This window comes from Diorhabda carinulata, chromosome 1 (assembly GCF_026250575.1).
Source record: "Diorhabda carinulata isolate Delta chromosome 1, icDioCari1.1, whole genome shotgun sequence".
In the NCBI taxonomy this organism is placed as follows: Eukaryota; Metazoa; Arthropoda; class Insecta; order Coleoptera; family Chrysomelidae; genus Diorhabda; species Diorhabda carinulata.
This window is the reverse complement of record NC_079460.1, coordinates 32,076,231-32,091,335: the sequence shown is the minus strand read 5'-3', so window position 1 is coordinate 32,091,335 and position 15,105 is coordinate 32,076,231. Positions and strand designations below refer to the sequence as shown.

The window sequence follows — 15,105 nt, the reverse complement described above, 5'->3', positions numbered from 1 at the left end:
CTCAATGAACCAAACTGATTATTTTTGTGTTCTTTTTAGTGAAAAATTTAATGATTCCTCTGTAATGTGATTCTGAGAATTCTTCCATAGATTGATAGTTTATTGTTTAATAGATGGATAGTTGTCGGTTAGTTTCACATAAATTCAATAAGATATTACGAAGTGTGGTATTTTTGATGTGATGCAATGATAAGTTTATAAAAAACTCAATATGATCAAAATGGGGGTAATTCAGAGGATATTCTGATTCTGAATTTGATGGAAGTAGAACTGCAAATTTCATATTCAAAATAAGACGCTCGAAAGCGAGATATTTAGACAAAATATTAAAAAAAAATATTATTAAAACTGGGAAATAATATATAGTCATATATCTTTATAATAGCTTATCGTTTCACTAAACTTAACAAGTATACAAAAAATGTAAATTGTGTTCATTGCAGTCTACAAAACAGGAAAAATTACTTATTGGAGCTTAAATAAAATACGGCGATTAATTTATTTAATAATGTGGGAGTGCAACAACACAACAAATTAAAAAATAGAAAAGTTCTCTCTCGGTTATATAGAAAGCTTCCATCCATAATTACAAAAATTTACGTTTTTTTTACACCAAATTAACCTGGAGGACAGTAGATTCATCGGTGTCATTATTCAATTGTCAGACTTCATATATATTGAATAGATACTTCTATAACTGCATTTATTCTGAACATTGTGTATTATACCCTATTCTACAGTCTTCTGAATAAATCTAACGTACATTTCCATATTTCTATAAATAATAGGAAAAGTTGATTACTGGAAAACAAAATAAAAAATTTCCAGTCTAAATTCATATAGTTGGGTATTTCCAATTTACCAGAATGGTAAACAACAGATTAAGATTTGTATGGTATAGTTTAAGATTCGAAATTATCTTATTTCATAACAACAAAATCACCATTAATAACTCTACAGTTTCTTCAAAACATACAATCAAATAAGAAGTTAATAGTAGCAATACAAGCAAATATCCTATTTTTTATTTTGAAGGAAAATTCGAGGATAACGAAAAATATATAATCTGACGATTTCCACCAGCCAAAGTAAATAAATCCGATCAATACAATACGTTTATCTTCAGAGTTTGGGGTTTTTTCGTGGCTACACTAAATGTTTTCTATCGTTAACGCTCCTAGTGGATGCATATTTTTCACGTTGTAGTCCATGGTATGTTAAGTATTTTCAATTCGGCGAGAATGGTACGCTAACATTATTACCTCTCACAGGGCTAACTGGGACAACTATAATTATAAACATGGAAGAAATAATTCACACTTAAAGAATAATAAACATATCATTCGGTACTTGAAAGTTTTAAGTTGTCGCACTAACCGACAGAATATAAACATATAAAGTAAACAAATAACCGGACACTATTATTTTTGGTTTGTTCGACACCGTTTCCATCTTCGATTGACAATATGAAAGTGAATTTTGTTGAAGTGTATTATTTTGAAATTAAGTGAATGGCTTATGGGGTGAGCAAAAACTTTTGACTGGTAAGAAACTTTGGAGATATACATTTTACAAAATGTTTCCTCGAAATTTCACGTATGTATATCGGTTTATATTAGCTCGTAGACTTTTTGTACGCTTACGTACGGAAGATCTTGAATTGTGACTAAGTTTTATATAAATCTTGATTGGAATTACCGGATTATCAGATACGAAGCTAACACCTAAAGCTGTGGGATATTAAAGTGACATTCAATAAAATTTGATTCTTACGCGCACCGATAATTTTCTTCAGATTTCTATCCACACCGACACTGTAACTAGAGTTTAATAATATTAATACAATTCCCAAGTTGTCTGTCGTTTATTAGAAAGGGAACAGAATGCTAAGAGGATGTAAAGCCCATTTTCCAAATTGTGATTAGTAAATAACTGGAACAAATTATATTGATAATAAATAAATGTGATTGTACATTTTTTCTTCGCAGCACAAATGAAGAATTTTGGATAAGTATGAAAACAAAACGATATTTGCCTGTTGGTCACTAATTAATAAAAGAAACAACTTTTCTAATTTTAATATTCATTTCCTCTAACATATTCATAGTCTCTTTAACATTTTTTGGTAAATGTGGTTAAAGTTTTCATATCTCATTGTACATATCATATCATAGAATAAATAGGTTTTTTCCTATTTTTTCAAAATGTGGAGTGATTAATGAACAAAACTATTAACAATTCATAAAAGATTGGGATATATCAGCCAAAATTAAGTTATTGTTAACGACTCTGGTGCGCTTTACATTTATACATGGAGGATATATGACGGTTCCAAAGTAATAAGTCTCCAATTTCAACTATCTACAACTTGAGAATCCTATCTCATTGTTCTCGTATTTCCTACAAAGAGAAAACGGAGTAATCCTAACAAAACAGAAATTTAGAGAATGAAATCACTTCAAAATAAATTTTATGAATTGAGGGGCCTGAAGGAAAAGGGTAACAAGCCACACTGGAGCTTTTTACGACAAAAATAACATCAAATGGATAAAGAATCTTTTGATCATATTCTTGGAGGTATGGAGGAGGAGTTGAAATCTCCTTACGATACACATACACCGATATGCCTACATTCTACAAGTGAACCGACAATAACGTAGAATAATTATAATAATTGGAGAAAAATAAGAATTGTGTGTGTGTTATTTTGTGACATCCATTTACCATATTTTTAATTAATTTTATCTTCTCGATCACAGGGTCCTATCCACTGCTTCACCAAGTTTTCTTATGGAATCAATTTCGCATGTAGCGACGGCATTATGATATTATAATAGAAAGTACAATATTAAAAAAAATAATAACAGTTAGGTCAACTCTATCATAGATGCTAAATACAAAAAAAATATCAAAAACACACAAAAACTCAATAAATAGCTACAACTCCAACCTATCATAATGGCCAAGAAAACGTAAAGAGTTTTCGTAAATGAAGTTTAATCAATTACATTTCAATCAGTAGGTATTGAAATACTTATTGATGATATAACCGGTAAAATACGTCAAGCGGATTCACACAGCGTGTGGAAAATTTGGTTTAATAGTATCGCTGGTAATGAATAATACAAAAACAGCAAAATTGAGGAAATGAGAAGACAATTTATGTTCTGTCCAAATATCCTATTAGTCATTGAATATTGTATTTTTTTATTAAATGCAAACGCAATAAGTACAATGCCACCTTATATCCAGGGAATATTTGAATTGCACGTATACGAACTAATGAAATTCTTAACTAAATTAGATTTTGATTACTATATAAATATGATCATATTATACACAGGTCCTGTCTATATTGAAAAATGAAGGCATTAATTTTCAAAACCCCTATTAAACAGCTAAATTGGGGTCTATAAACACAGAAAAACTATAAAGTTGTGAATTACCAAAGTAATAAAAAATTGAGTTTTAAGTTTGCAGTTACGAAAACGTAGCCAGCCGTTATGGGATATGATCCGCAAATAACCTGATGGAAAATCTATCTGATCCCGGATCATAGTTTCCAAAAAGCCTTGAAATGTTACAATGTATTAAACTCAATCAAATTTAACGCATTTAAAACGTTAGAGACCTGACGGGAGATTTATTTTGCTATTCTGACCATCAGAGCCTTTAAATAAAGAATAGAATCACTTTGAATAGAAACATTCCATTCGTCCAGTGTCAAAATTTTTTCGCAAATTGACCTGCAAAAATTTGCTATTTTCCTCAAAAATATTTTGATAGATGGATTATTCGTCCATACAAGAGCGCAGCATAAAAAGAAAAAATTAATTAATTAATTAAGTTTTTGGGGTCCGCATAGCTGGTTGGCTATATTGCATACTGCAGATTTTCTTCTTGAGATGTCGCAATAGAAAAAATCTAACGACGTAACATTTGGCAATCCAGGTAGCCACTCCAATCTATTTGGCTGGAAAGTGAGTTCTCATCCTTAAATCATATTGAGGTGTCCACGTAGGAGAGATATAGGTTGGCCAACACACAAACATTCTTTTTTTTATCTACAATTAGGTAGGTATACCTGACCGTTAAATTTGGATGATTATTTATGAAAGAAAAACAAATTGTACCCATGCCTTTCCAACAATTTCGTTCATTTCATTCTAGAGTCTGAATCGTCTCCTGTTATCTCCTGCACAAAATTCTCTCTCTCTCTCTCTCTCTCTCTCTCTCTATATATATATATATATATATATATATATATATATATATATATATATATATATATATATATATATTAAGTTTCCAGGGCAGTTGTATGATTTACATTATTTTGACAGGCAATTGGACATAATCTTAGTATTGAATTCTCTTTGACACATTATATCGACATTTATATTATCTTCAACAAAGTGCGTCTCTTAAAATCCATATTTATTATTGGCTTAGTTTTTAGCTATTAATGAAAAAAAATTTCACAAAACCAAAATCGTATTAATTGTTATTCATCTCATAAATTTCCTTTATTATTCTGGGACTTAGTTTAGGAAGTTATTGATTGTATGATGCTAATAAAAGAATACTATTATTTAAAAGTTTGTACATAATTATATTCAAAATTTCACTTATTAACCACAATTAGACTGTTATAGTTCGTTTTAATGAGGTTTCTCAAAAGCTTTCAAAAACATGAAATTGTACAGGGTGCTTCATTAAATATAGAGGCGGATTATTTTCGACTTTCATGTATATTCAAATTCATGTTTAGAAAGTGCACTATCTTTAAGTAAAAATTGACTAACTTAATGTTAGTCAATCAAACAATAAATGGAAAAACTACTTAGATAATTCACTTGTACTATGTTAATAATTTTATCATCTCCCAAACTTATTCATACTGAGAAAAATTAAAAGAAAAAAAACCAATTAGTTATATGGACTTTTCAATCTCGGTATAAAAGAACTGTCAAAAGTTATTTCGCAATTAATCATAACTAAACTAATAACATCTATATTTCTGTGACACGTTTTATGTGTGATGACATAAAAAGTAACGAATTACATAATATCACGAACGGGACTATATAAATGGAAATATATTTTTTATGAACGAATGTATAATTTTACAGCTGATACAATTGTGCATACGAAAACAATGAACTGTTAAAAAACAATTCTCTTAATTAATTTGCGCCTAACAACTTTTTTGGTATATTTCGATGCCATTACCGTTTCTTGGATTTCCCAGTCGAACTCTGTAGATATATCAACTTGTTATGATGTAAATAACCAAAACCCCAGTGAAAAAATTTATACCCATTTTCAACAATAAGTCGAAGAGTGTTGGCTGCAGATTCACAGTGATCAGACGTGCTTTCAGTGTTTATTAAAAAAACCAGTTTGGTTAAAGCAGGAGTTAGATAGTCTGCGTGTTTTTTGTTTGTTTAATCTCCGTCTATTGAAGAGAATTAGACCTTTGAAGTCAATACCCTCAAGTTAAATGGGATTATAGAGAATAGATAATTAAATTTTTTTTCTTGAGTAAGTAATTGGAAATAAATTTTTTCGCAATTATTTGACATGTTATTGGATCCGATAATATTATATTAATAATATGAGGACGCCTCTTTTTCTATTTCCTTGCTTTGTTACCATTATTTATAGATTAATTGGTTTTATCTGAAGTCATGTAAATTCTATTAATGTTTCCATTAATTTAGCACATTATACTTTTTTTGTTAACAAAATTCTTCTCAGCGCCTACAGTGATGTTCAAATTCTGTTTTATTTTTAAATGTTTGGTATCAAAAAAGAGCGGTTTCTCTAAAATTGTTAATTATTCCCTCAATTTTGATATTTGTCAATTATTGCTCAACTTCATTATTCAGGTATCTCTCTTATTTCTATATTTGTCACACTAGGTTATATAGGCCTTCTCATTCTTCTCTCACTATTACATTTTCACTTGGCTTTTCGTTTTCTTGGCGTCAGGAGCTCCTATAATGTATTTTCTTGTTCAGTTTTGTAATTTTTTCTTCATTTTTCTATGGACATGTTCTTTTCTTTCCCTTTTAACTTTTTCTGGCTCTTCCTCTTGTTCATATCACTATTATCTATTTTTTTGTTTTTTCTGTAAACAAGATCTCATTTTGTCTACAGACTGATATAATGTGTAATCTGAGATTTAAGAAAAATAAGTGATGTGCTTTTCACACTATTCCATGCACTATGTTGTACTGTAGTATATACTTGTTCATTTCCCAACAATAAATAGTCCAAAATTGTTTAGACAATCCTCTAGCATTAATGTATTTTAACCTCAATTTGTTTCAAAGTTAATACGAACATGGAGAATATTGGGTAAAGTCAGATGAGATTTTCTATTTAGAAAATAAAACCATAAGTCCAACGAATGTTTACAGTAGAAACAGCAGAGGTTATTTACAATCATATAAAATTCAGAGGTTCTTAAAACGTAACACCAATTCACTCGGCATAACGACAGATGAATTATTGTTTTCTTATTATTTTCATCACATTACTCGTTGAATCATATAATTCATTAGTAACCAAAAGATAATCAAAATTCATTATTCGTATAAAAAATCGTTTATATTCACACATCATAACTGAAACAATTTAATTAATTTTGAAGTTTAATTGAATATTAAATTATACAATACACCATTAGTTAATTATTTAAATTATAGGATAAATATGTTCGAAGGCGTAAAAGAAATATACAAGCATAGTTTACTATAACTACCTTAACTTAGAATTACTGGCCATCTGGATAACTAATGTTGTGAATATATTTATATCCCACCTTGATCTGGCCTCAATCTATGTTCAAGTACAATTATTGATTTTGACAATAAAGGGAAGACATTTGGAAATCTTCAGTTTTAAATATGAAATTGTGTAGTATGTATATTTGTAGATTTATTCTCATTTTCCTATCAACAACTTGAGGAGGGAAATTGATTTTCTAAGAAAAGTGAATAAGTTTTGTACCATTATGTTGTTAAGATGTTTATTATTTCTTGAAGCAAATTTTAGTAGAGATCCCAGTTACATTTTGCTCAATGAATAATGAAGAGCTATTAATACAATTCTTAAGTATATTAGCATAAACATTCTCTTTATTTGGATACTATATTTGACATTTCTTAAAAAAAGGTAGTTTTCCAACGTTCCAGTGGCGACCAATTTGCTTGTTCACATGTCGATCAAAAATATTTTTGGTTTTGCCTTCGTTGTTCCATAGAATTCGATTCTTCTGTCAAAATCACCATTACAAAACTGCTACAAATTTTCATTTTATATAGGTGAACTTTATTTAACTGTACTTCTCTCCTTACTATCCCTACTTTGGAACCAATTTCACTGAACTTATATAAGATATATAAGAAATTACAAAAAAATTATGAAATTTACTATTCAGATATCTTTCATCGAAGATTGTTGATGCTCTTCTTGCGTATATTCCAAATTCCATTTATTTCAAATACCTTAAAATTTGAGCTTCACACAGCCTATAACATTTTAGTTCCATTCAATATATCTTTAAAATTTCTTTTGGTCTGGATTAAATGTGCTTATTGCACTTAATTTTATATTCTTAGAAGAAAAAAAAAACATCTGAAATTATTAGAATATGAAATAAATAGCAATTACTTGAATAACTACTTTGTCATTTAAAACCAATGATTTTAATCATGCACGATATGTATATATGTGGTTTTCTTATTGATTCTATGAAGTACGAATATATTTTGTTGGGTATTTCCTCTATTCACACCTTAATAAGCTGACTACTGAAGTGAGATTGTAGTGATACAAAGAATTTGATATAAAAATTTTTGGTTTGACGTAAGGTGTATATTCCAAGAAGATATTATAAGTGAAATTACCATTTGTTTTTAATTTGTGGGAATCAAACTGAAACCAAAATGTGACAAACCTTGTTAACTATGTTAACAAGGACCCTAATTAAAGTTTTTTACGCAAATAATGTCATTTTAGTATGACAGTTGAACAGTGTGTGATAAAATTGAAATTATTGAATTTTGACACCTTGAATTTTTAACCAATTAAATCCTAATACTATATTTTCAAATTATCTAAATTCAAAATAACAAATCAATTACTTGAAAAACATTGAAACAAGGAGCTTTCATTTTCTGGAATTTTTTATTCGATTTATTTATATAAAATAAAATTCCAAATTGAAACCTCTTTTTTGGATTATTATATAGTGGCGCATTAGTTCTTACGCATTGTTACATTATAATTCACGCACCTAATTGTTTTTAATTCCCATTTGTTGGGCATTGGGATTGCCTATGAAGTTTATTCAGTTGAATCATTGAAACTACTAGTGCAGAAATATATACACTTCTAAAGAAACAAAACAATAGTAAAGGATAATCTTATACAATTATGAATACATTTTTTTATGTAAAAAGTAAGCAAAAGAGGGTAAATCCTATTACACCCGAGTAGTTCGAATGGTGTCTGCCGTGCGGAGGTGCTTACGGGTATTGATCTTTAACTTCTGTAGACTGCAGTGTTCTGGAAAGACGTGACTTTGTAGCTGATTCCACAAGCTTATACTCCTCCAAACAAAGGAGTCCCGATAAATTGAAGTTCTGGGCATCTGTAGACGAACTCGATGCTCATGGGCCACGTCTGCCTGTCGAGTAGGTCTTGCTAATACTGCTCTAGGTGGTATTATGTTGGACAGCTCCGAAGAGCATTTGACATGGTAGTATCGGTGAAACAAAGTCAAGTCGTCTGCCTTTTTCTATGCTATATACTGTCCGAGCGAGCAATATTCCAAAGATGGACTAATCTGTACCTTGTAGAGGTTTAGAAGCTGTTTATAGCCTTGAACAAAGTCTTCACAGCATTAAACTCAATCAGATTGCTTCCACCTTACTCCAAAATGTTTTCAGGATCGGTATTGATGGTACAGATTTGTTGATGCTTATGGATTTGGATCTTTATTGAGGCGGTTGATTTGAACGAAGACACCAGTGTGCTTTTGTCGGCGGAGCAGTTGGCAGTTTTGTCGAGTAGATAGTTGATGTAAAGAGGAAAGAGAGCAGGTGACATGATGCACACCTGAGGAGATATATCAATCGATAGCGACCTGGATAGATGGGTCTTTGAGGAAGCTAACAAGTCATCGATAAGTGAGGCCGACAAACTGTACGATCCATTTAGTATTTATTCAGTAGGTCGGTATGCCCAACTCTGCCAAAAGCCTTCGATGTGTCTCGTGCGATTGCTCGGGGCTCCCCCTATTTCTCTATAGCTTGAATTCATACGTTAGTTACATATGTCAGGAAATCCCCGGTTGATTTATATTTATGAAAACCGTATTAAAGGTCGTTGATAATGTTAGCAGACTTAATATATCCCAAAATTTACTGGTTAACGACTTTCTCCATAACCTTGACAATGGCTGGGACTAAAGCAATCGAACGGTAGTTGTAGAAAATCGCCCTTTTCCTTTTTTTGTTATGGGTTGAACCCGAGCAAGTTTCTAATTTACAGGGAAGAGACCTTTATTATATGATAGGGAAAAGAGTTTGCATCGCGGACTTGTTAGTTCAGTTGCGCATTTCTCAAATATGATTGGTGGTATTACATCGGGCCCAGTAGCTTAATTGATGTCCAAGCCTTTGAGAAATTTTGCCACATTTTGGCGTCGAAATTCTAAGGGTTACAACTTGTCATATATCCAACAAAAATCACCCCAGGCTAGAAAACAAATTTATTGCGCGAAGAGGAGATATTTTATTTTGTTATGGGGTTTTGTTAAAATTCGAGTCTACGTGTAAAAAGCAAGAAAAATGGTCCAATTAAAATTCGTGAATAAATGGGAAAGATATCTGGGCTATATGCCAGCGACGCGATGGCAGCAACTTGGATGATATTATTTTTAAGAAATAATTTTCCATTTTATGTTCTTCAGTTTAAATAAACATTTGTTCAAATACATTACGGCTTCTTTTTTTCTATTAAAATTTCAAAAGAGCAAAACTTTATGGCCCACCTTCTATACACTATTTATGAATTCAATTATTGATTTAGATAGAAGTAAAAAATGAAACAATATGATTATATTAATCCTAATGATATTAGAAATAATAGTATATATATAGTATATATATATATATATATATATATATATATATATATATATATAAATATAGTATATAAGTGCATTAGTATGAACTACAATGATTATTTAATCTTTTAATGCTAAGTATGAAAAGAAACTGAAATTACGAAACCTGTAAGGATAAACATAATAATCATACTAAAACTAGCGTTGGTTTTGTTACTCTCAAATATAAAAATCATACAAGGATCTTAGAATCAAAAACAATAAATTGCGTATTTCAGAGACAGAAATCGATAGGGATATATAAATATGTATTATTAATGCATCTAAATGTTCTTGATTTTAGGTCTCTTCTGTTTTAAAATTATTTTTTTTTGATAGTTTTTAAAAGAAAGATAAATTTTGACGTTACGTTTCGACTTTTCTTTAAGTCTGTATCAAAATATTTTGTCTCTTGTTCCTGGCGTATGAGTATTTCTATTTAATTTTGAACAGCTAATTGACCATGAATTCTTCAGGTGGTTTGGAATTATCCCATATTTGTATATGAATTGGGACGAAGTCTTTGTCAGCTAGTTTATGAGCATTCTCCTAGTGGGATTGTGGAAAAGTTAAACACCAAAGTGTACTATTTCTAATATATTTCCTAGCGTTCGCATACCCAGGTATTCATTATCATGAACTGAAATTATGGCCAAAGTACAAAGTAAAAGTCTATAAAAGTATAACAATAATAAAAATTACTTCCATTAATTAGTTGAGAATTGCGGTGTCATAAATTTTGTTATTTCCTCAAAAAAAAAATTGAATTTGTTAAATTCAAAAATCAATATTCAAATTCACACTTGATAGAAATATTGAGCTTGTCAATTCTGGTCGTTGTAGAAATCGTTGCTAATTTTCATTGGTTGGATTATGAATGACATAAAATTTTTATAGGTTAGATTATGAATTACATTAAATTTCTATAGGCTAGTTCGTTATGAATGGGGCTGAATATTTATTGTCTCTTTAAAAAATATATATAAATTTCTTATTTATTAGTTCTTTTGTTATATTAATGCTTCTATATGTTCTTCATTTCAGGTCTCTTCTGTTTTAAAATTAGTTTTTTTAACAATTTTTGAAAGATTGATAAAAAAATTACGTTTCGACTTAACTTCAGTCTTTATCAATCTTTCAAAAATATATATTTTCATAAAGACTTAAAATTAGTCGAAACGTCAATTTTTATCTATCTTGTCTGTTATCTCTTTCGAATTTCTTACTGCTATTTTCCATAAGTCATTAGAATTTTTTCCGTAAATCGTTTTCTCTACCACACTTCGCTACCAAATGTTACAATTCTGTCAAGGATCCTGTAATATATTCGTGGTTTTTTTGCTTTTGATATTGTTTGGTCCCATAATATTCCATTCATCTGAGATATAGCGCAAATAATTTGCTTTATGTTTATTTCATTTGTTTCAGGTGCACAAATTAATCATAAGCACTCAATATGACTGTTATTGCCTATACAAATATTTTCCAAGGAACGTTACCTCAGTTAATTGCAGTTTTAGCAGGTATGTACGTGTGAATATTACGGTTTTCAACGATATTATAATTTGGTAATGTGCCTGTTAAATGAATAATCATATTCTTGTTAGTAACACGTGTTATAAAAGAAAACACACACACAATGGTATATTCATCAACATGAATTTTCTGAATATTTTTTTCGGATTGAGTTTGTAGATTATTCAAAATTTTTAGTCACTTATAAACTAAAGACATATTTCTCTCCAATGACTAATGAAAATTATTTGTAAATTGGGTAGGAATTATATACGATTTCCTTTTTTAACCTTTCTTTGAATCAAGCTCCACATGTTTTTGATCATTGAAAATAGGAATTGAGACCAGTCCCGAGAAAATTTTCATTTGTTTCTTATCTTAGCTTGTCTTACTTGTGATTTTTTATGTTCCTAAATCTATTTAATTTTCTGTTGAGTGCAATTTAGGTTTTTTTGATACTGTTTTATTAATCCAATTTGAAAGGTAGTGTTATTGGGCAAGTATTTCACTCCTTTTTAGCCAAGACTATTTAGATTCCAAATAAAATTTTACGTAAGAAGTCAAAAATAGATAATTGATAGATTCCTTTTATAACCAACTATTTGAATAAATTTTTATTTTTCAAACAACGTTGTCAAACAAATAATGTTGAAATTTTATTTTTCAGCTACCTTAAATGCAATAAGTGATGGTATGCAATATGGATGGACAGCACCAGTTATACCAATACTCATGGGGGAAGATTCTCCTCTACTTATAACGGAATTTCAAGGCGAATGGTTGGAAACTTTTGTATGGATTGGATCTTTATCATGTCTCCCGCTTACTATGTATCTCGCTGATAGGATTGGCCGAAAGAACTCTATTCTCCTTGCAGCATTCCTAACTTTGATTGTTTGGATAATAATTGCTTTTGCGCCTTCTATTGAGTTTCTCTACTTAGCTAGATTTCTAGCAGGAACCGCTAGCAACACAGCTTATGTTTCTACTCCTATGTACATAGCCGAAATTGCAGAACAGAAAATTAGAGGTTTCCTCAGTAGCTTAATTTATTTAATGATGCTTTTGGGTATATTCGTAATATACGCTGTCGTACCTTTTATTCCATACTGGGCTCATTGCACAATCGGAGCTATTTTAGCTATATTAGAATTGATTATTTTTCCATTTATGCCCGAAAGTCCTTACTATTTGGTATTCATAAATAAACCTGAAGAAGCTAAGAAATCGTTGAAAAGACTTAGATCCTCTAAATGTGATATAGATCAAGAGTTGAATGAAATTAAAGTAGCAATAGAAAGACAGAAGACTGACAAGGATAAAATTTGGGATTTATTTATAGTTCCCAGCTACCGTAAAGCTGTGATAATTATGTTTATTCTGAATGGAGCGCAGCATTTTAGTAGTATAAGTGTTCTTCTTATGAATCTACATATTATTTTGGGAGCAGCTGGTTCTATTTACATGGAGCCTTCATCTGCTGGCATTTTATTTGCCTTCCTATTACTCTTTGCTGCATGTATAGCTTCCGTTTCTGTGGACAAATTTGGTAGACGGAGTTTACTAATAATATCAAGTATTTTAACTGGTATAAGTTTGTTGGTACTTGCTATTTATTTCACTTTAAAACATTCTGGTTACGACACAGCTTCGGTCAGTTGGATACCTATTGCCAGTGTCATGATATATGCTTGTGTATTTAAACTAGGCTTAGGTCTAGTACCTATAGTACTTGGCCCTGAGCTATTTCCTGCAAATGTTAAAGGATACGGTATGACGTTAGTTGATGCTACATACGTGATAGCTTCTCTATTGTCACTTCAATTGTATCAAAGATTGGGTGACAATTATGGATTAGAGTATCCGTTTTATGTATTTTCCATTTGCTGCTTTTTCACAGCAATATTTAGTTATTTTGTTATTCCAGAAACTAAAGGGAAAACATTAGAAGAGATACAAATGGTTCTGAAAGGAGAGAGTATTGAAAAGAAAGTTGAGGGTTGTGCGTAAGATATAGTGATATTAATTAGGAAGTTATTAAATAATTTGTTGTACATAGTTTATATAATCTGTAATGAAAACTTATAGGCATTCAGTGAATACGTTAATTCATAATATTACATAATTTACTTGTAGTATTAATTTTAATGCATTAGTTTACACTAAATTGTAATAATTGTATTCCCATTTTCTCCTATTGCTGATATTGTATCTAACGAGTTGAATATTTAATTTTTATATGTCTTCCCATCTTATGCTTAGTCATAGTCTTGGTCTACCTTCCAATTTTTTTCTCTATAGAATCCGGCTGCCGTCTCTCTAAGGCTTTTATTTTCAAATTTTCTTCTAATTCCTCAACTCTTATATTTCTTTATTCGTTCTGACCTATTTTTGTTGGCCTTATATTCGTCTTAGCATTATCCTGTCGAATAAGATAGGATAGGATAGATATTCAGGTTTTCTTTTTCTTCGCGAGACACATTGTTTATGTGGCATATGTGACAACAGATCTAATTGCTACTCCGAAAAATGTTAAACTTTATTTTGGTACTCAAGTATTTGTCTCTTATAAATCTGTTTATTTTCAGTATGCTTCATTTACAGATACTATATGATTCTTTATCTCTTCTAATCTGTTTTTTTTATCATTTATAATGATGCCTAAATATTTGAAAGTCTTCATTTGTTCAGAACTATACTTTCATATTTTTATGTTGGTCTCAATTCTTTCTCTTCTTGTGCTTATCATGATTATGTTCTTTCTTTCATTTATTTCCAATACTCTTTCTTTGCCTTTCTTTGTTTCTCCTATTATCCTGACTGTCACATCCTCTTGGGTTTCTTGATATTAGTGATATACGAGTATCATCTGCATATGTCAGATAGTTCTTCTGATTTCATTTTTATTGTTCTATAATTAGTGTCTGGGCTTCTAATATTTGTTTTTTTCATCTGCGATTAATTTGATCAGTATTGTTGGTACTCTCTTTTAACTATCGGAAGCTCGTTTGAAATCATTAAATGATGTATGTTCCCTTCATTATTTTACTGGAAAGATATATTAAAAATACTGTCATTTCATTAAAATTATGCCCAGATAAGTAGGAGATTTTTTTAAAACGAATATCGATTGTCTGCGTAAGTACGTTCCCAAAATTGTTTTTAAATAAATTGTTTTTGGCGAAGTAATGTATTTTTTTTTCATTATTACCTTCATCTTTTTCTTCACGGCAGTCTAGTGGCAAACGAAAGTTAATCGCGCGTCGAACAGCAATGCAAAAACCTAGATCAAGGTTGTTTTCGAAAAGAGCTGACAAGTGGTCATAACCAGTCACACTGCAGCACTTAGTCGACATCTGGGGTTTTCTTTGACAGTCCTACTTTTTGCCGGTGTTTTGTGTATTTTTCTA

At 30.3% G+C, this 15,105-nt stretch overlaps 1 protein-coding gene across 1 annotated transcript; it reads left to right on the top strand.

Moving 5' to 3' along the window:
* The first annotated feature begins 5,114 nt into the window (after positions 1-5,114).
* Positions 5,115-14,880, top strand: LOC130899766 (facilitated trehalose transporter Tret1-like). Its single transcript, XM_057809957.1, has 3 exons — positions 5,115-5,544; positions 11,609-11,703; positions 12,363-14,880. The coding sequence occupies exons 2-3, from the start codon at positions 11,637-11,639 to the stop codon at positions 13,703-13,705; spliced, it is 1,410 nt and encodes a 469-aa protein (XP_057665940.1). The 5' UTR covers positions 5,115-5,544; positions 11,609-11,636; the 3' UTR covers positions 13,706-14,880.
* The last annotated feature ends 225 nt before the right edge of the window (positions 14,881-15,105 follow it).